Source organism: Malaclemys terrapin, chromosome 4 (genome assembly GCF_027887155.1).
Source record: "Malaclemys terrapin pileata isolate rMalTer1 chromosome 4, rMalTer1.hap1, whole genome shotgun sequence".
NCBI classification, from domain to species: domain Eukaryota; kingdom Metazoa; phylum Chordata; order Testudines; family Emydidae; genus Malaclemys; species Malaclemys terrapin.
In genome coordinates this window covers 92,767,137-92,791,498 of record NC_071508.1, presented here as the reverse complement: position 1 = coordinate 92,791,498, position 24,362 = coordinate 92,767,137, and the positions used below count along the sequence as shown (strand labels likewise).

The 24,362-nt window shown below is 43.5% G+C and overlaps 1 protein-coding gene across 2 annotated transcripts in view; it reads right to left on the bottom strand.

Moving 5' to 3' along the window:
- The window catches only part of INO80 (INO80 complex ATPase subunit), a 119,431-nt gene that overhangs the window by 65,050 nt on the left and 30,019 nt on the right, over positions 1-24,362 (bottom strand). For both annotated transcript variants that reach the window (XM_054028174.1, XM_054028176.1), the window contains 12 exons: positions 23,294-23,508; positions 18,554-18,607; positions 14,886-15,089; positions 13,162-13,357; positions 12,896-12,963; positions 12,342-12,551; positions 10,227-10,307; positions 5,994-6,089; positions 3,409-3,468; positions 2,803-2,945; positions 1,140-1,224; positions 487-604 (listed from right to left, as the gene is read on the bottom strand). In XM_054028174.1, coding sequence (XP_053884149.1) covers positions 487-604; positions 1,140-1,224; positions 2,803-2,945; positions 3,409-3,468; positions 5,994-6,089; positions 10,227-10,307; positions 12,342-12,551; positions 12,896-12,963; positions 13,162-13,357; positions 14,886-15,089; positions 18,554-18,607; positions 23,294-23,508 — 1,530 coding nt within the window. The remainder of the gene's footprint in view (positions 1-486; positions 605-1,139; positions 1,225-2,802; positions 2,946-3,408; positions 3,469-5,993; positions 6,090-10,226; positions 10,308-12,341; positions 12,552-12,895; positions 12,964-13,161; positions 13,358-14,885; positions 15,090-18,553; positions 18,608-23,293; positions 23,509-24,362) is intronic.

The window sequence follows — 24,362 nt, the reverse complement described above, 5'->3', positions numbered from 1 at the left end:
AAATTCCCCCCAGTTTGTTGTATATTGTGCTTCTCTTGTGTAGCATTACTGAAATAGAATAGCTGTCTTTTCACTAAAAAGGTGGCTGCTATTCAGTGGTCAGTGGTACAATCTCTGTACCATACACATAGCCTATAAAACACTTTAGGGAGTCCTTCATGATAAATGCTATTAAATGTATAATATTTTAAATATCATCCCTCGTTCATTTAGAATAGGTGAGCAAATGGAGGCAGCAAACATGAGGCAAATCTGATTCACTCTGAGTAGCTTTTATTTCTATATAAGAAGCAATATGTCTCTATCTCTGACAACATCTGTCGTGCAGAACTCCCAGACCAAACGACAATCAATCAAAGCCATTTCACTCGCTGCTCTGTATCAGAACGGGAGATTCCCCATATGCAACTGCTAGAGTTGAAGTGAATCCATAGGTAGCTAGAGCAGGCGAATTGGAAACTGAGGGCTACTGTGCTTAGTACTCACTCTCATCAATGGCAGATTTGTTCTCTGCATGGCTCTCTATGTCCTTAGAAAACCATTCGTTGAACTCCTCATGTGAATCAAATAGCGTTGGCATGATAAAGTGCAGCAGAGCCCACAGCTATAAAGGAGTGGCAAAGAGACAGTGAATCAGTGAAAGCTATCCCCATTGTAGACAGGATGATCATGAATCTCAACCTATTGCAGAGCATTATGGGCCAAGTCACATCAAATGATAGTGTGTTCTGCCAAGCTCAGCAGACTATATTAGTGGTGGTCTCATCTTCCTTTCACAATGGACAGAAGCCAGATATGTGCAACTTTTCAAACCAATGTCAGAGCGTGGTTCCAAGTAAAGAGCAATAACTTCACCATGCTGAAGAAAATGGCACAGAAGTCACATTTTCTCATCGCATGATTTAGGGATGACTGAGTATCAGCAACCTTCAATCGTACTTCTTCCCTAATGAGTATAATATAGCCAAATTATCCCTTTTGAAGCTGATCTCAGGGATTTCTCACAGCGTGGTATGGAGACAAACCCCCATGTATACACCTGAGCACATAGGAGTACCACAATTCTTTCACTATTTGTTATGTCTTTGGATAAATTACTCTTTTGATCAAAAATCAGCTCTTGCTGGCCTCCTGCTTACCTCAGCCATGGTGTTCTGGATGGGGGTCCCAGTCAACAAAAGTCGATTTCGGCATTGGAATTGTAGTAGGATTTTCCAGCGGACACTGACCAACAAAAATGTTTAAAGAAAAATGAAACACAATAGAAACAGTAAGAAAGGAGAGCAATTACATTTACATTTTAGAATTAACCATTTTTCAGACCCATTCCTGGCATGATTTTCTTTAAGAGCGCACTGGGTAATATTGACAAGAGTCACTCTCCTTTTGCCCTATTGGGAGATTTGGTTCTTATCGGAGGTCATAAAGAGATTAGCACTGTTTATCTTACATACAACAGGCATATTGTTATTTACTTTGTAACATGTCAATATTTAACTACCAGTAAAGACCAGTCACTAGAATATTCATCCCCTCGAGATAGCAAATAGGTACCCCAAGTAAATGGTGACATACACTTTTTGCACTGTTACAAAATTAAATTTATAGGCCATTATGTAAGGGGAGTTGAATTCTATGTTACAGTCCTCTTAGAATGGGAAATTCCTGAAGAGTGCTGAAGAGGCTAGCTCATGAATGTGCATGAGCCTGGCTCTGGGGCTGTCAAACATTTAGAAAAGAAGCACCGAAATATGAGTGACAGTTTTGGGAGAAAAAGTTAGGAAGAAGCAATTAAAGAAGAAAAGACAGATAGACAGCACCTTACTAAAGAAATAAACAATAGACAGGAGCTGAGAACAGACAGGAACCACTATGGGCATCAACCTTATAATGAGGAAGCCTGGATAAGGTTGCTGGGCTACACTGCAATCTGCAGGTTTTGTGGGGCCCTGATTCCCAATTGGGACCTTTAGGTGCTACTACAATACAAATAAATAATGCTGTATTTAACGGATATATGTTAGCATTATATGGCTATTAATGAACACAGACCACTCAGTAGCTAAGAATGTCTTTGCTGGTGGCTGAGGTCAAGGATTGGTACAAGTATTTCTCACGATTTTTTGCCTCAACCCCCTCCCCACTCCCACTTCTATCCTACAGTTATTTTGTAATTACACTTTGCATGTTTCGTACATATGACCAAATACCAAGGCATTCAAATCCATGGAGATGGAGCCATATAAACCTCCCTCAGTACAGTCAGGTATTTAGAAAGGTAGCTTTTACTTATAAATGGTAACTTCCTTCCATCAAAAACTTCACATACAATAAGCTCAAGAATGCGAATACTAAGTTCCCCAAAGGTATGCAGTTAGGTGGACAGGGGTAGCAGCCTACTAGTTTCATTTTTGCACATAGTAGACTGTTGTGCTGAAGTGTTCAGCACTAACTTTATCTTTATTCCTTTTGGGAAGGGAAAGAACAGTGCCTTGCCCTCCTCCTAGTTGACATTAGAACATGTTAATCCTTCTTCAGCAAAAATGACTGTTGTAATGGGACCTTGAGAGGGGGAAGGGAGAAACTGAGGTTCCCTGCTGGATGTCTTAAAAACATGTGCATAATAAAATGCAATGCCATAAGGATTCTTTACTTTTCTGCCAGTTCCTAAGACAATTTAACCTTTCTTTCACATTTTAACTCATCAACTTATGTATTCTTAGAGTTTTCCCACTCTCTTTTCTGTACCAACTCAAAAGATTCCTGAGCAAAAGAGGATTTTGTTTCTGCTACAAGTATTACCTGGAGCTACTCTTGAGTGCCTGTGCCTCATCCAGCACCATATACTGCCACTTCACTCGCTGGAAATACTTCACATCCTGGACCACCAGCTGATAACTAGTGATCACCACATGGAAAGGTGCATCCTGAGTGTACAACGTCTTCTATAACCACAAAGACAGAAAGACACATATTTGGATCATGTAAACACATTGGAATGAAGAGTTTGTTCATCTGTACGGGGGTCTCATACTTCCATTTAATAATCTTCTATCACCATTATACTTTCCTTTCCCTTATTTGGAATCTTTTTCTAAAAAAATGAGTTGAGTTATTAAAGCAGCATAGCAATAATGCCAGACCCTGAAGTCCTCTGCTTTATTTGCAGAATGCAGTAACTCTGATTGAATTCTAGTATGCCTTACATTGTTGCACCCTATATTGTTACCCAGAACGGGGCAATCCTTTCACTTTATTTATACAAATAAAAAAAGTGAAGCAGACGGGGATGAAGAAGATAGAACTCTATATTTAGTCATTCTTTTGCTTTGTAGAACATATCAGCAGTTTCTGTTTTACTCTGTACAAGCAGAAGTGAGGGTAAAAGGACAGGGACACTGATGTTACCTGACTCCAGAATTTCCTGATCACTTTTCTGTCATGGGGATTTCCCCAATATGGTAGCACCTACAAAAAGTCAAAAGTACAAAAGTTATTTTCAAATACTGATATACCTGAACTAAAACTATAAATGTCATGTTCTCCATAGTAAAGCAAAATAAACCGCAGAGAGTGGCACACCCCACCACCAAAACAACCAAAGGGAAATCACCAAAGAAGGTCTTTCCTAACCCAGAGAAAATATGAAAGCATTTAAATATATTTAAGGAACAGAATGTTCCAAACAAAAGCCTCAAGCAGTTTAGTTCCCCAAGGAGAAACTGCTAAGAGAATCCCCTTAATAGCCCCAAAGCAGCTGTGGCCTTTTCCAGTCAGACCTTCCAAGAAAATAATACTGATATTCTTTCAGTTCACTGTAGAAAGAAGTTTGCCCATGGCTGCTAGCCAATTTAGCAACTTACTCTTGGACATCCCTGAATGACCAGTGGTTCCCTTAGTATTTAATTCCCCTCTTCACTGATACAATTGTTTTTGTACTACAAGGCTATGCCTCAATACTTTACTATGGGCTAAAAGTCAAGTAATCCCTACTGGACTGCCGCAGGGAAGAAATAAAGGAGCAAGCACAACAGCCACAGATTTCTATTAATTCTTCTATAACTCAGAATCCTGCTGAGCTATTTCCCATGTAGGGATATCTGACCTCAGCAGTTAGCAAAACAGCAATTCAGAGTAATTAGTTACTGCCATCTGTTGTCTGATATGGGAACTGCACAGAACTGGTATTGAGCATAAAAGGATGCTGGTTTCTGAGGCACAGAACAAACAAAACCACATATACAACTCTCCCTAAACAGTTTTTATCACCTTAGCTGCCTTATATGCTACACCGGGGCGGGAAAACTTTTTGACCTGAGGGCCGCATCAGGTTTCCAAAATTGTATGGAGGGCCAGTTAGGGGAGGCTGTGTCTCCCCAAACAGCCAGGCGTGGCCCAGTCCCCGCCTCCTATCCGACCCCATCGCTTCTCGCCCGGGTCAGGCCGCGGCTCTGCAACTGCACTGCCCGGCCACCCAGAGCATTGCGCTGGCGGCGTGGCACGCTGAGGCTGCGGGGGAGGGGGACAGCAGGGGAGGCCCGGGGGCTAGCCTCCTGGGCCAGGAGCTATGGGGCCGGGCAGGAGGGTGCCGCGGGCCAGATGTGTCCCACAGGCCGTAGTTTGCCCACCTCTGTGCTACACTCTCTGTTTTAGCAGCATCTTCCTTCAAATAAGATGACCCACACTGGGCATGATACTGCAAATGTGGCCTAATCAGTGATTTGCATAACAAGCTACTCAATATAAGCCAACAATTTTTAGCACTGCTGCACACTGGACCAACAATTTAAATATTAGTTCAAATAATACTCCCAGATCCCTCCTTTACAATATTAACACTAGGCATTCAGACTATTAATTTGGAAGTCATTTGTTCTCAAGCGCACCACTTTACACCTAGACACCTTACATTTTATTCTTTCCTATTTTTTTTTTAATTTTTTTTATAAAGAACTGCACTTACATTTATTGTTTTCTAATCAGCCTCTTGCTACTGGAGAATACTGGTTACTTAAAAATATTTGATAATGACTCAGATATTTGATCTATAATCTTCTATTGCCTGCAGGTGTAACTCATAGCTACCTGGTGCTTCGTCTATCTGTTTTATTCACATACTTCCTTAGCACTCAGTGATACTCCGACTGTGGCTCTCGAGCTGCAAGGGGCTCTTTAATGTGTCTCCTGCATCTCTTTGTAGCTCAATATATATACACACACACTAAATATTTCCTGTCATTCACACTATGATGGCTCTTTTGAGTAATGCTGATCGCTCATTTGGCTCCGTCAGTAATCTCATTTTCCTCCAATTTATCTTTTGCTAGAGTCAAATATTCTTCATGGATGTATTGTTAATAGTTTATTTTGCGGCAGTTCCTTATTTCTCATATTTTTCATCCTCCAATACATTTAAAGATCTTATTTATTTTATCTTAATACATGCAACTATTTGTGCTTCATTACTCTCCTTGCTTTTTGAATAGTGTTTACAATCCTGTTCATTTTTTTTATTTTCGCTTAACGATGCTGAAGTTTTTCCTCCCTCTAAATTTTTAGAGCTGATTCAGTTCACAATTAAACCATCTGTCATTCAGACCCAGATTTTGAACAACCCACAACAAAGCACTAATCCTACAGATAATGCAGAAGATTCAGAAATCACTCTCTTGCCTGACATTGCGGCACAATCATAACTGTGTCAACTCCATGGCTATGCCACTGCAGAATCTAAATGCTTCGCTGATAAGGTGCTCTTTTAGAAACATCTGCCCCAAAATGAAAATAATGTAATTCAAGTGAGAGATACTCAAGTTCTGAATAATAGAATGTTCCAGAAGAGGTGGTCAGGGACAAGATCACAGAATCATGTCCCTCACATCCTCTCAAACTATCAAGCTAATCAGATTATCCAGATGTGACAAAGAGCTGAAGGGAGTGAGGAAGTTGGTTTTCTGAGCCAAAAGGAATAGTTTCCTGAATATGCTTGTTACCTTAAATCTAGGAACGAATCTGGCAAACTCCTGATGCCAGTTGTTGAGTGTAGAGGCAGGTGAAATAATTAAAAAAGGTCCCCAGATGTTCTCTCTCTGATATAGGAAGAAAAAAAAAATCAATTGAGGGAAACAGAAACAGTTTCATGCAGCATTATGATTAATTAAGGACAAGGGCTGCACAAGAGAGGAAAGTATACAGATCATAATAAAGCTTCCTACCAACACAGCAGGGTGATGCACAGCTAGATTCAGCAGATTAAACATTTGGCATGGCCTCCTTTCAAATCCACAATATTGCTCTGCAAACACCCACTGGATGTGTGAATACTAAATTCAAACCGTGACCTGTTTCTCACTTCCTGCAAATTGCTATTTGCTCACTGCTACTGACACTTACCCAGGGCTCAATGCCTCTGCCACTTTGGCAAGCAAAAGATCTAAGGTGGTGTGGAAATCTGAGCTTCCTCACAGAGCAGCACATTCACGCTGGTGAACAAGGAATTCTAGGCCTACTGACACAGGGTCCAATCATGAGCTGGCCTACAGTGTAGGCTTCCAGAATCACAACTCACAACACAATGGGGAGAGCAGCCTCTCAGGGGAGTTAGTTTCCTTTCCACACAGGTGGGCAGGAAGGGGATGAAGCTTTGGCTCCATATGCACTTCCAACATGCTGGCCACCAATGCAGCAAAACTGGCATGGAAGGGGAATTAATCTGCACCAGGAAGAAGGATGGTGCATCTTACTTCCTTCATGGTCAAAGTGGGAAAACAAGGACCAAACTGCCACTCGGTCACAATTCTGTTCTTGCTCTCCTCCTAGGGCAGTACAGCTACATACTGCTCCCTATATAGTACAGGTTTCAGAGTGGTAGCAGTGTTAGTCTGTATCAGCAAAAAGAACAAGGAGTACTTGTGGTACCTTAAAGACTAAAATTTATTTGGGCATAAGCTTTCGTGGCTAAAACCCACTTCACTGGATGAATGCAGTGGAAAATACAGTAGGAAGATATATATACACAGAGAACATGAAAAAATGGGTGTTGCCATACCGACTCTAACGAGACTAATCAATTAAGGTGGGCTATTATCAGCAGAAGAAAAAAAAAACTTTTGTAGTGATAATCAGGATGGCCCATTTCAAACAGTTGACAAGAAGGTGTGACTAACAGTAGGGGGAAAATTAGCATGGGGAAATAGTTTTTACTTTGTATAATGACCCATCCACTCCCAGTCTTTATTCAAGCCTAATTTAATGGTGTCCAGTTTGCAAATTAATTCCAATTCTGCAGTTTCTCGCTGAAGTCTATTTCTGAAGTTTTTTTGTTGGAGAATTGCGACTTTTAGGTCTGTAATTGAGTGACCAGGGAGACTGAAGTGTTCTCCGACTGGTTTTTAAATGTTATAATTCTTTATGTCTGATTTGTGTCCATTTATTCTTTTGCATAGAGACTGTCTGGTTTGACCTATATACATGGCAGAGGGCCACTGCTGGCACATGATGGCATATATCACATTGGTAGATGTGCAGGTGAACGAGCCTCTGATGGTGGGGCTGATGTGATTAGGTCCTATGATGGCATCCCTTGAATAGATATGTGGACAGAGTTGGCAACAGGGTTTGTAGCAGGGTTTGGTTCCTGAGTTGGTGTTTTTGTTGCTGGTGAGTATTTGCTTCAGGGTGGGGGGCTGGTCTGTAGGCAAGGACTGGCCTGTCTCCCAAGGTCTGTGAGAGTGAGGGATCATCCTTCAGGATAAGTTGTAGATCCTTGATGATGCGCTGGAGAGGTTTTAGTTGGGGGCTGACGGTGACGGCTAATGGCGTTCTGTTACTTTCTTTGTTGGGCCTGTCCTGGAGTAGGTGATTTCTGGGTACCCGTCTCGCTCTGTCAGTCTGTTTCCTCACTTCCCCAGGTGGGTATTGTAGTTTTAAGAATGCTTGATAGAGATAGTGTAGGTGTTTGTCTCTGTCTGAGGGATTGGAGCAAATGCGGTTGTATCTTAGAGCTTGGCTGTAGACAATGGATTGTGTGATGTGGTCTGGATGAAAGCTGGAGGCATGTAGGTAAGTATAGCAGTCAGTAGGTTTCCGGTATAGGGTGGTGTTTATGTGACCATCACTTATTAGCACGGTAGTGTACACGAAGTGGATCTCTTGTGTGGACTGGTCCAGGCTGAGGTTGATGGTGAGATGGAAATGGTGGAATTCCTCAAGGGCTTCTTTTCCATGGGTCAGATGATGATGTCATCAACGTAGTGCAAGTAGAATAGGGGCGTTGGGGGACGAGAGCTGAGGGAGCGTTTTTCTAAGTCAGCCACAAAAATGTTGGCATACTGTGGGGCCATGTGGATACCCATAGCAGTGCCGCTGACTTGAAGGTATACATTGTCCCCAAATGTGAAATAGTTGTCGGTGAGGACAAAGTCACAAAGTTCAGCCACCAGGTTTGCCGTGACATTATCCAGGATACTGTTCCTAATGGCTTGTAGTCCATCTTTGTGTGGAATGTTGGTGTGGAGGGCTTCTACATCCATAGTGGCCAGGATGGTGTTTTCTGGAAGATCACCAATGGATTGTAGTTTCCTCAGGAAGTCAGTGGTGTCTCGAAGATAGCTAGGAGTGCTGGTAGCGTAGGGCCTTTTGAGAGAGTCTACATAGCCAGACAATTCTGCTGTCAGGGTGCCAATGCCTGAGATGAGGGGCATCCAGGATTTCCAGGTTTATGGATCTTGGGTAGCTGATAGAATACCCCTGGTCAGAGGTCTAAGGGTGTGTCTATGCAGATTTGTTCCTGTGCTTTTTCAGGGAGTTTCTTGAGCAAATGGTGTAGTTTCTTTTGGTAAGCCTCAGTGGGATCAGAGGGTAATGGCCTATAGAATGCGGTGTTAGAGAGCTGCCTAGCAGCCTCTCGTTCATATTCCAACCTATTCATGATGACGACAGCACCTCCTTTGTCAGCCTTTTTGATTATGATGTCAGAGTTGCTCCTGAGGCTGTGAATGGCATTGTGTTCTGCATGGCTGAGGTTATGATGCTGCTTTTCCACAATTTCAGCCCATGCACATCGGAGGAAGCACTCTATAGAAGTCCAGTCTGTTGTTTTGACCTTCAGGAGGAATCAACGCAGAATCCTCCTTTTTGTAGTGTTGGTAGGAAGGTTTCTGTGGATTAGTGTGCTGTTCAGACGTGTGTTGGAAATATTCCTTGAGTTGGAGATGTCGAAAGTAGGATTCCAGGCTAAGAGTATAGTTGGATAGATTAACAATATTGTTGGGTGAGTTAAGGGAACAACTGTTGTGGCCCCTTGTGGCATGTAGTAGTTTAGACAAGAGTTCTTAAAACTACAATACCCACCTGCTGAAGTGAAGAAACAGATTGACAGAGCCTGAAGAATACCCAGAACTCCTGTTACTCACATCTTCTTGTCAACTGTTTGAAATAGGTTGTCCTGATTATCACTACAAAAGTTTTTTTTTCCTCCTGCTGATAATAACCCACCTTAATTGATTAGTCTCATTAGAGTTGGTATGGCAACACCCATTTTTCATGTTCTCTGTGTGTGTATGTATATATATATATATATCTCTTCCTATTGTATTTTCCACTGAATGCATCCAGTGAAGTGGGTTTTAGCCCACGAAAGCTTATGCTCAAATAAATTTGTTAGTCTCTAAGGTGCCACAAGTACGCCTCGTTCTTTTTCCTATATAGTACAGATTGCAAGGTGACAATCTAGCATGCAGTGCAATTCTATGCACATACGTAAAGGTGCAGGCTAGTTTGGGTGCACCTCTCATGTAAAGAGAGAAGCACAGAAGACAGATTTACTATGCTCTTTACTGCAAAGAACAGTGGGAAGTAGGAATTCTTGCTTACTGACTCAAAAAGCAGAACTCAAGTTGCCCTCCTACTGATGTGTTCATGTCTTAAAAATCAATGGACAGACAAAACTGCATCATGTTCTCTCCCTGGGTCTTTATCCTTTCTTCTTATAAAAGACTTCAGCTTCAATCAAAGGGAGTTGCTCTCTGGATGCCAAGTGCGTGCAATTCAGTATACATATTCTCTTTTTAAAGTTGCATCTTTAGAAGGATATGCACACTTAAAGAAAATGCTGCATGCTGCATCAGGCATCCATCTTAAGGCATTCAATTAATCAACTAGAACCCAGTTCAATCACATTAAGTATGTCTTCCATCAGGTATATGGGTCACAAAGAATCCACTTACCTCAGCCAGATGTGCTAGCAGAGCAATACTCTGGACTGTTTTACCCAGGCCCATTTCATCTGCAAGAATTCCATTGATGCCCTGCAAAAAACCCACATGTGAATACCTCCTACCTCACTTTTCCATAACACATGTAGGGCTATCAGAACACATGCCACCGAAGTGACCAAAGTGAGGTCAGGCAGTCCTATTTATAATAGGGTTACCATCCGTCCGTATTTCCCCGGACATGTCCGGCTTTTGCATCTCTAAATAGCCATCCGGGAGGAATTGGTAACAAGGTTAAAATGTCCGGGGTTTTTTTCTCCCTCGCCTCCCTCCCTCCCTTCCATGCAGAGTGCGGCTGCTGATTGGGCAGCTGAGCCAATTGACCCACTCCCATTGGCCTACAGCAGCCAGAGCCCTCCCCTGGTCCCCCCTCCCTCTGTCTGCAGCCCTGTGTAACACACAAACCGACCCACCAGGCAGCGTGTTTTGCAAACACGTGGAGCCAGAATGGTAAGGGGAGTCGGGGGAGGGGAGGGCAGTCAGGGAGCGGGGGAGTGTTGGATGGGTCCCTGGCCTCCACCTGCCACCCCCGCCTCCATGCATCCCCCCCCCCCCCCCCCTTGTCTGCTTGTACTGCCAGAGCCAGCAGCAACTGCTGTCTGCTGCCCCCGGGTCCTAGTGCCCCCATCCACTAATGGGAAGACAGGCTGCCCTTACCCTGCCCTTCCACCCTAGCCCTGAGCCTCTCCAACGCCCCAAACCCCTCAGCCCCAGCCCTCATCCCCCGACACCCTAATCCTCTACTCCATCCCTGAGCCCCCTCCTGCATCATGAACCCCTCATCCCCAGCCAGAGCCCTCATCCCCCCACACCCTAATCCTCTGCTCCATCCCTGAGCCCCCTCCTGCATCATGAACCCCTCATCCTCAGACCCACAGCCCTCACCCCTGCATCCTCTCCTATCCCCAAACTCCCTCCCAAACCCCCTCCCCCTTCCCACACACACCCTCCTGCCCTCAAACTCCCTCCCAAAGCCTGCACCCCCTCCCTTTGCACCGCCTCCCACCCCCAAACTTCATCCCAGAGCCTGCACCCCTCACCCCCTCCTGCACACCCACCCCCTGCCCCAACCCAGAGCCTGCACCCAGCACCCAAACTCTATCCCAGAACCTACACCCTGCATTCCTCCTGCACCCTAATCCCCAGCCCAGGACCTGCACCCCAGACCTCCTCCCCGCACCCAACCCCCCTCCCAGAGCCTTAGGCAGGTGATGGGGGGGTTCTGGGCATCACCAAAATTTCTACAACCCCACCCATGCGAGTGGATAAGGGTCAGGGCAGTCAGGGGACAGGTAGGGTCCTGGGAGGGCAGTTAGGGTGGGGGGTTCTCGGCAGGGGGCAGTCAGGGGACAAGAAGCAGGGGGGGTTGGGGTTCTGAGGGGGGCAGTCAGGGGGTGGGAAGTGGGAGGGAGTGGATGGGGCGGGGGCGGAGCTAGAGTGAGGCTCCCCCCCCCCATTGTCCTCTTTTTGATTGTGGAAATATGGTAACCCTAATTTATAATCAATATGAAACCTCCTACATCATCTTCCCCCAGTGATTCTATGAATTGATAACCTCTCCCCCCTTCCATCTCTTCAGCCATTTCCCGACCTGATTTTTTTCCTCAACATGCTTGCAATTTGCAATCTAATTTAAAGCATGTTTGTGTTCAAATGCAAGGCTGTCTCCAGTTTACAGACTGACCTAGGCATTAAATAAAGAATGACAATGTGCATAAACTCCCCATTGTTCAGTCTAGTTTTGGTGAGTGTGCATAAATATGCAAATGAAAAAATCTAGAGGCCAATATCACATGCAATTTTATCTTATTAGTTCTTAGAGAAGTCAGGGATACTTGTTTGGTGGACTACACAATATTCTTTTCACTTCTGTAGAAAGATAGGCAGTATATATATACGAGGGACGAGGACTGAAGAGTTTCTACACCTCATAAAAGATCTTTTGATCAGGAATAGAGACCAGGGGCCAAATATACTCCTAGTGTAACTGCATTGGCTACCATGAAATTATACCAGGATTGAATTTGTCCCTGGAAGTGTAAATGGCTGCAAAAAGCACTAGCATACCTGCTCATACAGGTTGGCCAGCCAATTCATGCCTTTCAACTGGTACCCCTTCAGTTTACCATTGAAAATGGTAGGCTGTGGAATGTCCTCTCCAGCCCGAATAGATGGGTTTGCTAGGCTGTAGCTCTCTCCGAAGCCAGTGCCAGACTTGTTAGCAGCCCGTAGAGCAGCTGCCCGACTCTCCTTTGCATCTTCATCAAATGACCTAGTCTAAACCAGGGGAAAATTTGGGTAAGATATAGGATGCAAGCTAATACAAGAAATTCATTGGGAAATGGTCTCTCATCCTTCACATGCTAACACACATGGTCCCCTTCAAAGCAATGGATAACATGGCTATCCCTGTAGCTTGATTATACAAATTTAATTTCATCCAATCCTCTGCCCTCCAGTTTCCCAGATGTTTACAAACGAACAGGGCAACAATCAAATTAAAAGAAGCTTAGAATCCATCATTAAAATAGGTGACTTAAAAGAAGATCACTATTCTATTCTAGTGCCTCTTCAATTTACTCCACTTCCCCTTCCACCTCAAGCACCCAAGCAATACACACCCGGGCCTGGTGAATCTGGTAAGCATCTTCTGCGTTCTTCAGAGCCTGGGCCTTGTAGTAGTTACTATCTGAAAAGAATATCACCACATTAAAACATATCTGTTAACCACATTACAGTACCACCTCAAATTAAGACATGGATAAATTCCAATGATTTACAGAAGGGCTTCTTCACATAATATTCCAAGCACAGAAGCCCCTAGTATATAGTAACCATCATCTCCAATGGTTCCTATGGCCTGCTGGAATTTTGTTTTTAGCCTTACCATAATCCTCCTGGGTAATGTTGACCACGACCCCTCCACCAATATCAATCTGCCTTTGGGTAGAGCTGTCTTCCAGCTTGCGCAGGATTTCTTCCTGTATTCCATCATGTCCAATATCTCGTTTGCGACTCATGAAATGGGCATATAACTCAGTCTGGGTGATCAGGAAATTAAGTTTTCGCTGCTGTCTCTTAGCCTGAGACAAGGCAATTTACAAAATTAAAAAAAAAAAAAAAAAAAAAAAAAAAAAAAAAAAAAGGAGGGTGGGGGGAAATGAAGTTAGGTTTAATGTTTAAAGAAGAGAAAAAGACAAAGACATGCAAGCAAGTTATACATTGCAACCTTTTTTAACCCTGTTACATATAAACAATCTAAATTTTTATACTGCACTCATCACCATGGTATCAGAGTGCTGGAATACTGGTTGCACACTAACACTCATCATACAAATACCTACACTGAAATGTACAGCGGTTATGAGCTCAGAGTTTCTCATAGCACAGTAAGCCATAACCAGGAACACCAAGACCTGGGGAAAAGCAGCATAGCAATTTTCTTTGCAATGTAAAAATTAGGTAGGAGTGTCCAGGTGGCTGAAAAACTGCATATCCAACTAAAAGTTTTCATACATGTTTAAGTCACACTAATTAACTCTGTGGTAATTGTCTTACCATTCACTCACACAAAAGAGAATAATGATGGAGCTAACAAACAAAATGCACCTTCAGGTAAAACAGCACCAGAGTGAGAAGTTAGGAATGAGGCAGAATGCTCAGTGTTCAACAAGATTCTGTTGTATAAATTCAATTTTTTAGATCTGGCTATACAACTGCTATGGTAAAGCTAGTGTATTAATACAAAACAGCAGAAAGGCTTCACAAAATGCTTGGGAGATGGGATGGATGCAGAATACACTATAAATAAAGGCATGATTTGATCTGAACACATGACTGGGAATCAGGAACTCCAGAGTTCTAATTCTAGCTCTGTCACTGACTTCCTTTGTAATTTAGGGCAGACTGATTTATTTCTATGTCCCAGGTTCCTTCACCTGCAAGTAAGGATGAGGAGAACATAAATCCTCACAAAACTCCTGTAAAATAGCTAATTTTGCCTGAATTCATCCTCAAAGTGCTCCTGGGGTACTCCCTGAGAGGGCCATGTGATTGCTTTGTGAACCCTTTGCAATGGCATCACAAAGACAAAGGGACCACAGGACAATTATCAATTGGGTCCTCGATTGCTCTTATGTGTTCTGAAGATAAATTCCATATGTTTTATTATGCTCTATACATAACTTAAGATAAAATAAACCTAACACACCAGTGAATTGAAAAATAGCCTGATTTCTGAACTTGAGGAAGAACTTAGAGTTACAATCACTAAAAGATCATCCTCTAGAAATAGAGAGCACTGAGCACTATGTGCAAGTCAGACACACTACATCTCACTAGTCACACCCTCTTTAACCAACATTATGGTCTGTAGCTGTAATTCTTGCAGTTTGAAGGTTCTGGCTATAGCTAATTTGTCAGAGGATTCTAGTAAATCCTTTTAAAATAGAGTGGAAGAAAATTTCTGGAAGATCATTGAAAGGAAGAACAGTTGGTGAATTTGATTGTCCAGGTTTAAAGACCTGGACTATTGTGCTTGTTCATGTCTCTTCAGCTCCATGCTCTAGCTCTTGCCAGATTAATTTTCAGGAGTCTATATTTTGGCCCTACCTCTCTCATCTCCTCATCCAGCTTGCGCTGCTCCAAAGCCTCTTTCTCAGCTCGTTTGCGGTGCTCTTTTTCCACCTTCTCATACTTCTTCCAGTAGAGAAGCATTTCCTTGGTGAGGCGACGTGCCCGTGGTAGAGTCTCCTTGCAGTTCTTCTGGGCCTGGATAGCAGCTCGCCGCACCTCCCTCATGCACTGATGGGCCAGCTGGGGTGAAGAGGGAGGGTTCAGGGACAGAGGAAAAAAAGATTTAAAATCACCATCACCAAAAGGCAACATTTAGGTGTTGCAAGGTTGCAAATTCCTACAACCAAGGCTGACCCTCCAAAAACCTTTGATGCTGTGCTTATTTATAAAGCTTTTTTTTTTTTTTTGGGGGGGGGGGGGGGGGGGAGAGAGTTTACAAGAGAAGAAAAGAGCTCCATAAGGCTCCACAGACATATTATCAAACAAGACATTCCTTACAAAACCCAACATTATAAACGTCAAAATTGCATAGTTAAAAGCACTCAAAGGGGATGGTGTCTTCTGGTTAAGGCACTGGAATGGGACTCAGGAGATCTGATTTTGAACAATAGCTCTGCCACGCACTTCTTGCATAACTGTGGGCAAGTTACATGGACCTTGCCCACACCAGACTTTACCCCGTAACATCTCTCACTGTTTCCAAGAGTGAGGCTGCACCAATGATAGCAATAATGTGTTAGTGTAAAGTGGCCATTGGCTTTTTAACTCCGCTGCTGTCCATGCCTACACCTGCTTTACATATGCATTATGATACAGTCTTTAATTACATGATCACATACTATTCCTAAATTATACAGTATATTATCATACAATTATTCCTACATCCTTAGATAAAGGTGTAGCATATTTTATTTTTTCATTTTATTATGCTAACTTCTTTGTCATCATGGTCCAGTAAATCTCTGCTGGCTTAGACATTGTGATAAGGTTTTTTTTCCCCTAATATATATATTTTAATAACACGTAGGAGATATTTTCTTTTCAACCAGCAGCGAAGTCTTCCTTAGGTTCAAGTCAAGGGATAAGGCAGTCAACTATAAAGCCAATTTAGCTACACATGTAGGTGGGCCTACACATAGCAGATATTTTACACAATTATTCTATGTAGTATCCTAAGTCTGAAGTGTGTTCTGTAAATAATGCTTACTATGTATTTATCATATAAAGTCTTTCATGGAGTGTCTATCTAGTATCACAAAATGACACATGTAGCTTCTTAATACTGTGTATCTAAGGTTACAGAAAAAGTACATGTTGTTATACTGCATTATTTGAGAATTATGTGAACAAACAGGTAATTAAATGCTGTATTTTAGTGCATATTATATTCATACACACACACACACACAAGGGGCAGAGTTAAGGATGCATGTGCAACCTTACCTTGGCATTTCCTGACTTTTGAGAGCTTAGTCCTGAAGCCTTAATTTCTATTAATTGGTGTGTGGGTATGTGTAGTGGGGTGGTTACCCACTCCTGCCCTGAGGGGTTTAAAACAGCCCTGGAGGAGGGCTGTCGAAGGGCAAGATGCCTGGGCTGATTGGGAGGAAGCAGGCTCAGCTGGGGCCATGCCCCAATCAGGGCCCAGCTGGCCCTATAAAGGCTTGAGCCAGGAGCTCAAGCAGACAGTCTCTCTCTGCCTTTAGAGAGAGAAGGGCCTGGCTGCAGGGAGCTTAACCAGGTATCTGGAGTGGAGCAGGGCTGGGGAGAGGCCAAGGGAGTCGGGGAGCTCCGGCCTAGGAAAGCCCCAGGCTGCAGGCCTGGTAAGGCCTATTAGGTGCTGGGTTGCAGGGGACAGCCAGAGGCAGCAGGTCTGAACCCTTTTGCCTATGATAAGTGACTTACACTGCAGTCCGCCCCAGTGAACGGGGGCTTGCTGAGGACTGGCAGTAGCCAAGACTGAGGCCAAGTGGGGATAGTGGGTGGGGGTTCCCCTGGGAGGGGGAGACCCTGAGAGTGAGGGGTTACTGCCAGGGAACAGCCCCCCAGATAACGGGTCACCGGGTCTGGGAGGGACACGGGGGCCAAGCGGTAGCGGGACACAGGCCTGCAGAGGGCGTGCCAATGGCTGGAGAGCTAATTCCCAAGACAACCAGCAGGAGGCGCCGCAGGGGTGAGTCCCGCACGCCTACAGTATGGCTGTGTGTTTTGAAGAAAACAGAGCACAGCTTCACTCTCCAGAGCTTTGCAGCTCTGCAGCTTGCAAAAGGTAGACAACAGCTGCTGTAAATACTGTAATCTCTAACTACTTGTCCACATACCATCAGAACACCCTGACCCCTGTACTTAAGTAAGCATGCTGGAAAGAACCTGTCTGTTGTAAAGCTCCTAAAATGCATAGGACATACCACCTCTCTTGCATATTTTATAAATGTACATAGAAAACCCTCCCTCAATCTATTCACACTTTATAAAGTCAGTGGGAGTCCTTCCCCCATCTCAAGTTGAACCTACTGATTCACAGCAATATATTTCACTACACTTCTCACTCGCTAATTAAGTTAGCTATGCACTTCCTTAGGGCTAGTCTACACTGGCAACGCTAAAGCGCTGCCGTGGCAGCGCTTTAACATGCCTTGTGTGGGCGTGGCACAGCTCAGCGAGGGGCATAGCTCCCAGCGCTGGGGCACTGTTTACATTGGCGCTTTACAACGCTGCAACTTGCTGCGTTCAGGGAGGCATTTTTTGTAGACAAGCCCTTAGATGTGCACCTCACAATCTCAGAGAAAAATTTTACTGCACATGCTGAGAAAGCCATTATCAAATGCTCTTTAAAAATAACTTTCCGTAGTACAAACAGGGACACTTCTCATCTGCTGAGCCAAAAGATTTAAGAATATTATTAATAAATTCATTTTGGAATCACTTATTCAGCAATTTGCTCAACTGTTAGGCTCTACACACATTTATGCACATGTTTAACTTTACTACCATGAGTAGCCCCATCAATTTCAATGGGATTACTCACAGTAGTAAAGTTAAGCATGTGGATAACTATGTGCAGGATCACATAGTAAAAAAAGTCAAAGTGATCTATAATGGAGTAATTTTATTGCATCAAAGAACAGCAAACTAAAAGTAGCTCTTACCACCAAAAATAAAACAGATCCAAATCTCCAAAAATCCATGTTGTTGTTTTTTTAAAGTGCATATATTGCTTATGAAACATACCACACAAACAGACCTGGAGTGTTAAGATCTCTATCTAAAGGATGGATGTAGAATTGACAATGGCTGTGCAAGTGTTCCCAACACGGCCCTGCCAAAGGGATCCAATTCCCATCTGGAGAGACTACCTGTAATTGTTGGTGATGTGAACATCGGCTCACCAGGGTCCTGATCAAACGCCCATCAAAGTCAATGGGAGGCTTTCAATTTACTTCAGTGACCCTTGGATCAAGCTCAAAGAGCTGGACTGAAATCACCAATAGCAAATAGTCATATTCCTACTTATAAATGGATAAGTTTAAAACTGGAGAGAGTGTGAGAGGATCTGTAATGAAAACAACAAATTATGTGCTACCACAATTGCTATATTAGCAATGGCTTAAAGATACGCCAATGAATTAAGAAGAAACAACAGCAACATGCAAATTTTTTTTGCACAAGATATAATATGCAAACATAAAGCTTGACACCCTTACCTTTTTGCTATTGGTTAGGAAAAGATTGCGTGCTGAAGCTTTTTGCTTGTATGCCTAAAACAAGACAAAATTTCATATACCCTTTAATTATGGGATTATGGTTTGATAATGTTTTATAGGTAATTATTCGTTTTTAAACACCCATACATGCACAAACTTAAAGCACTATATAACTGCATTACAATACAGTCTTCAATGATATAATCATAAGCATTATGGGGATTTCTGCCTTCCTCTGAAGTATTAGAATGGCTTTCATCCTAGCAACTGGGGGCATACACATGTATTGCAACAGTTAAAGGAATTATGTAAAACAAACTTAAAAAGCAGTACAATTTAGATGTCCCACTAACTCTCTTTTCACAATAGACTCCTTGCTTACTATTTCATGTATAGTTTCAGGCATCCTGGGACTAGGTCCTTTGCCTCTGCAGATGATTCAGTTGGGCACCCCAACCTGTCCCTGAGGCATGTGTGATAAGTGTCATTGTTGGGGAGAGGGCAGAGAATGGTATCTCTTTTGATACATTCTTTGGGTCCAGACACCAGCTGCATTCTTGCTCAACTTGAGGCAGAACAGTGACTCTCGTTCATATGATATTGGATAGCAAGTACACTGAACTCTTCCACATTTGCAAGGACAGACGGTTACGTCTAGTAACATCACATGCCAATATGTGGCCTAGCAGCTCAAGATATGCATATGCGGACATTGTTGGATTTGATTTTAGGTTGTTTGTCATTGACTGGAGAGACCAAAACCTGTCTTCTGGAGATAAGCTCTTGCTGACCGAGAGTTGATCAAAGTTCCTATGAATTCTATCATCTGTGATGGTGTAAGAAAAGATTTCTTGCAGTTCACAAGGTAACCTACCTGGGAAAACAGGGAAAGGTCATACTCTAGACTGTTACAGTCTCCTGCTGTGACTTGCCTCTGATCAGCCAGCCGTCCAAGTATGAGAAGACATGGATACTCTTTCTCCTTAAACATGCTGCCACCCCTGCCAAGCATTCTGTGAAAATTCTCAGTGCTGGAGAGTCCAAAGGGCTGCACCCTGTACTGGTAATGGTTGGACTCTACTGTGAATATTAGGTACTTCCTGTGGGCCAGATGGACAGCTATACAAGACGTATGCAAGCTGAGAGCCATGTACCAGTCCTGAGCTTGAAGAGATGGAATGATGGAGGCAAAAAGTTACCATCCTGAGCCCAACATAGCATATGTATCTGAGTCTTCTAGGTCTAGGATAGACTGAAGTTCGTCCCCTTCCCCCACTTTCTTCTTCAGGATAAGAAAATACCAGAAAAAGAAGCCTCTTCCCCAGAAAACTGGTGGGTACCTCCTCTATGGCTCCTAGATGAAGTAACAAAACCACTTCCGCTTGTAACAAGGGTCCCTAAAGAGGAATGGGAAAGGAACAAAGAATGGAACTGGATGGGGTAGCCATGGGTGATGATCTCTAGTATCTGTCTGTCTGATGTTACGGCATGAATCAAGTTAGATGGCTTCTGAAAGTTATGATCTTGGGACTGGATCTGATGAGCTCTCAAAAGTCTTGTCAAATTTGTTGATGCATGTTATGAGAGGGGTTCCTTGCCAAGGAAAAGGAAGACTGACGATCCCTGCAGGACTAGGCTTTTTCTGGCAAGATACTCAGGCTGTCTGGAATGGTAAGACCTTGTGCTTCAACTGGGGTTGAGGGCAGTACACTTTGCAGTCTGATGCTAGGGTGTAAATCCCTAGGGAGAGCAAGATAGCTTTAAAGTCTTAATGAGCATACAGCACTGTCCATTCACTCGTTAAATAATTCCATGCCTTCAAAAGGCAGGTTCTCAATCATGGGTTGAACTTCCTTAGGGATCTCTGCCCCCTGCAGACACAATGCTCTGTGCATTGTCACCACTGTGGCCATAGATCTGCCATGGTGTCAGAGCGTCCACTACAATCTGGAGAATGGTCTTTGCCACCAATTGGCCCTCCTTGATTATTCCTCTGAGCTCTTCCCTGTTGTCAGACAAAATCTTAGGAAGGGTATTACTCTATTCCACATCAAAAAGACTCATATTTGGCCAGGAGGGCCTGGCAATTTGCCACTTACTCCTCTGCCTCCCTGCAACTGGAAGATTTCCTCTCAAATAGATTAAGCCTTTTTTGGTCCTTGCCTTTGGGGGTACTCTTGTTCAATTTTGATTTTTCCTTTATCATCAAGACTATTAAGCAGCCAGGGGTAGGATGGGCGTAAATTACACAAACCCTTTTTGAGGGACCTGGTACTGCTTCACTTTCACTTTACAGTAGCTGTTATCATGGCTGATGTTTGCCACAGGGCCGTAAGGGTCATGCAGCCCTTCATTTATGGGGAATGTGATCCTGGCTGGACCGGACGGTGTCAAAATATCAAACAATTTAGGAGATTTCTCTGGTATGACAGGTGCCTATATTTCCAGAATCTCTGTGATTCTCCTGAGCAGCTCTGGAATGAACTGAAGTCATCTGGGTGCCAGTATCCATGCCAAAGACGCTGCTTCATTGCATGATGAAATTGAGAGGTCCTTAGGTGGTGAGACAGGACACAGGTGTTCCTCTGCCCCCAGATCTGGTTCTTCCTAGTTCTTCCCATGTGTCACCAGTGGTCTGGCCAGGGAAACTACGGGGTAGAGCAATCTTTTCCTTTTCCTCAAAAGGGCTGGAAATCTGCTTTAAGAGGCCTATGAAAGTAGTCCTCAGTAAGCCCAATAGGGCCACAATGGAATACTGTATGGGTATGGCTGTCTTATCTGGTATTGAGCAATCCAATGCCACTCCTGACAAGACGGCAGCTGAGCCCGGTAGGGAGAGCCAGCTAGTCGTTCAATAATGTCATGAGGATCTCAGAGGAGAAGGTCCTCTGCTCAGCTGAGATGAGAACATATGCCCCAGTGATGAAGAGGTGGAGTAAGTATCATTTAGGGGTGACACCAAGATATATAGCGCCAAGATACCAGGCTCTGCACCGGTACTGGTAGATGCCTCGGACGGTCCTAGTTCTTCCAATGTACTTTAGACAACCCTGGTTCAGCTGTAGGTTTTGACACTGAAAAGTGCACTGCCAAAACTGGAGTGGTGCCTCAATGCCAAATAGGGCTTGGTGGTTCTCTCTCCTGAGGTTTTAGTGGTCTGTCTTTGTGCAGAGTCACTGACTTCCAAGCTAGGATCTCTGCCCTTGTGTCTGGAGCAGTCTGTTTAAGTGCTGGACTTCAGTACCAGAGGTATCTGTAATGCCAGTGGAATCTCCTTCAGTGCCTATGCCAGTTCCAGGTCTTCTCTCAGTGCATCCTTCTCAGTGACAGTGTCACATGTGTCCTAGATGGGGTACTGGAGGACGCTGGCTTGTCTGATTGATACCAAGACTCTGATGCCCATCTCTTCACGATCTGAAGGATCCAAGTGATGGAATTTCAACCACACGTCCCATGATTTGTGCATTCTTACAGAAAATAACAGATACACCAAGCATACGCTCGGTATATGGGATTCTCCCAAACAAGAGGCACCCTTTGTGCCTGTCTTGGAACAGAATTAGTCTATCACAGGAAGGACAGGCTTGAAGCCCCCAGGTTTCAAACTCGCCATGTTGAGGGGCCCTGTAAAGGGGGAGGAAGGGCTTATACAGAGGGGGTCTCACCATCAGTATTCAGTAAGATGAGTCAATATTGTGCAGAGCAGTCGTAAGTCAGTTGGATCAGAAGAGTTCTGAAGAGTTTTTTGAAGATTTACTTGGAGCTAAGAACTAGCAGGTTGGATGCTCAACAGATTCTGTCTTGCTACTATTGGCAGCAAGAAGGAACTGAGGGAATGTCATAGCCATCTCATCCTTCATATGGAACACAAGGAAGCACATGGCTCATGAAAGGCCCCAACGGACACTGCTATTCAAAAGACTCCAATCTTGCACCTAGTGAGATCCACTCAGACACATACTTGAAGAAGCAGAGACAGTTCCCTCTGCACATTATGGCTAAAATTGTCCCTCTTTATCTCCCCAATCTCACCTGAGTTGCAGCTGCTACAAAGTTTAAATCAATTAGTGTGTTATTACAACATACTAAAAAAGTATAAGTACAAAACAAGACTCCCTGAAATTTTTTTTTAACTATAAAAGTCTCCTTTTGGCTCTGGCCAGTTAGTTTTGTTAAGCAAGCACACTTAAACACAAGTTGTACAAGGTTCTCTAAAAGACCCTTCAACCAGTGTTCTATTGAATACTACTTTAAATATTTTTTCTTCATTGTAAAGGTAGTGTGACTGAGTGCTTTTTGTATGACGACTCATTTTTCTTTAACTGTTGAGCAGCAGCTAAACCAGTTCAGAAAGAAGCCTTGCTTCACATGTTCTTCATTTTCTGAACAACCCATCGATCCCTCCCTCCTCTCCTACACTTCTGCCATTGTCTCCATTCTCCTCTTTTCCCACAGCCAGCCTTTTCCTTGTTTCTGTGGAATGCACCCCTTCCTCTTTGCAGTAATTGTATACCTACTTAAAATCTAATGAAAACTTAATTTAAAACAAATCAGAGAAATTGGGAGAGCACCTCACTCATCAACACAGGAACAGTTGGAATATGGAATATTATTGTGATATCTGGTGATCCATAGAAAGCTCTCAGACTGCATTCTGTTTTCCTGTGCATTCTGACTTCCTGATACCTCAAACCTTCTCTGCCTTGGCATCTGCCATTCAATGCCATTGGCCAACCTCACCTTTGGTAGCTCCTTTTTGACAATGCTAAGCCACACTTTCCGTCGGCGGGCATTCAGCTGTTCGATGGTCAAGTGCTTCTTCTTGGACCCTGGTGGTGGTGCATCATGAGAAAACTTTGCAAAAACTTTGGTCTGGTGATGGTGGCGTCTTGGTGACTCTTCTGAAGAGAGTTCTTCATCCCTTCTCCTCTTTTTTTTCACCTTTTTCAACTTGGCTGCATGGGAACAATGGGCACAAGATCAGTTTCTTTTCCTGTCATTTGTGATCCTCCACATCAACTCGTATGTCCTCCCTTGCCTTGCTTTCCTAGCCACTTTATACCTAACAACAAATGGGACCAACAAAAACAGGACTGGTTCAGGAGTAGTTTTATGTTCATCCCATTCTGGGCCCACCAATTCATAACACTAGCTACCTCTTCATTACTTAGCCATTAGACAGGAAAATTATCATATTGCTAGATGATGAGAGCTAGATACACCTCTCCCCAGGGAAACATGCCTGTACAGTTAAAATACTTGGAAGCTGGTATGTTTTTCTGCCCTTGAGTGAAGCTCTAGTCAGACATTTAAAAAGAACAAGATCAGCATTCAGTATAAGTCTCAAACCAAGCTGTTGGTCATTTGAAAGAGATGTCTAGTTATATTTAGTACAGATACTATGTGTTCAGAGGAAACTAACAGACACTAGGATTGGATAATTAACAAGTAAGCTGCAGAGATTCTGCAAAGCCAAGTACACTAAGTTTCTGAGAGAAAAACATATGTAGCTAGAGGGATGTGCAGGAGGATAGGGAAGGAAGGAAGGCAGGCAGGCAGGCCAAAATAACCTCCTTGAACACAGATCAGACTTTCAGTACTTGCACAAGGCAGAACCCACTTTGCATTGATGGTTCACAACCTTCTCTTCCTGTTTCCTCCCAGATTTCTAGCTGCTGACAGCTCAGTCAAGAAAGGAAACTGCATTTCCTGAAAAACATGCATCTGAGAAACTCTAGCTGAGAGCTGTCAGAAGTAGATCTATTTTAATTCACCTCAGACAGCAGTTTCCTAACACATCCCTCCACTT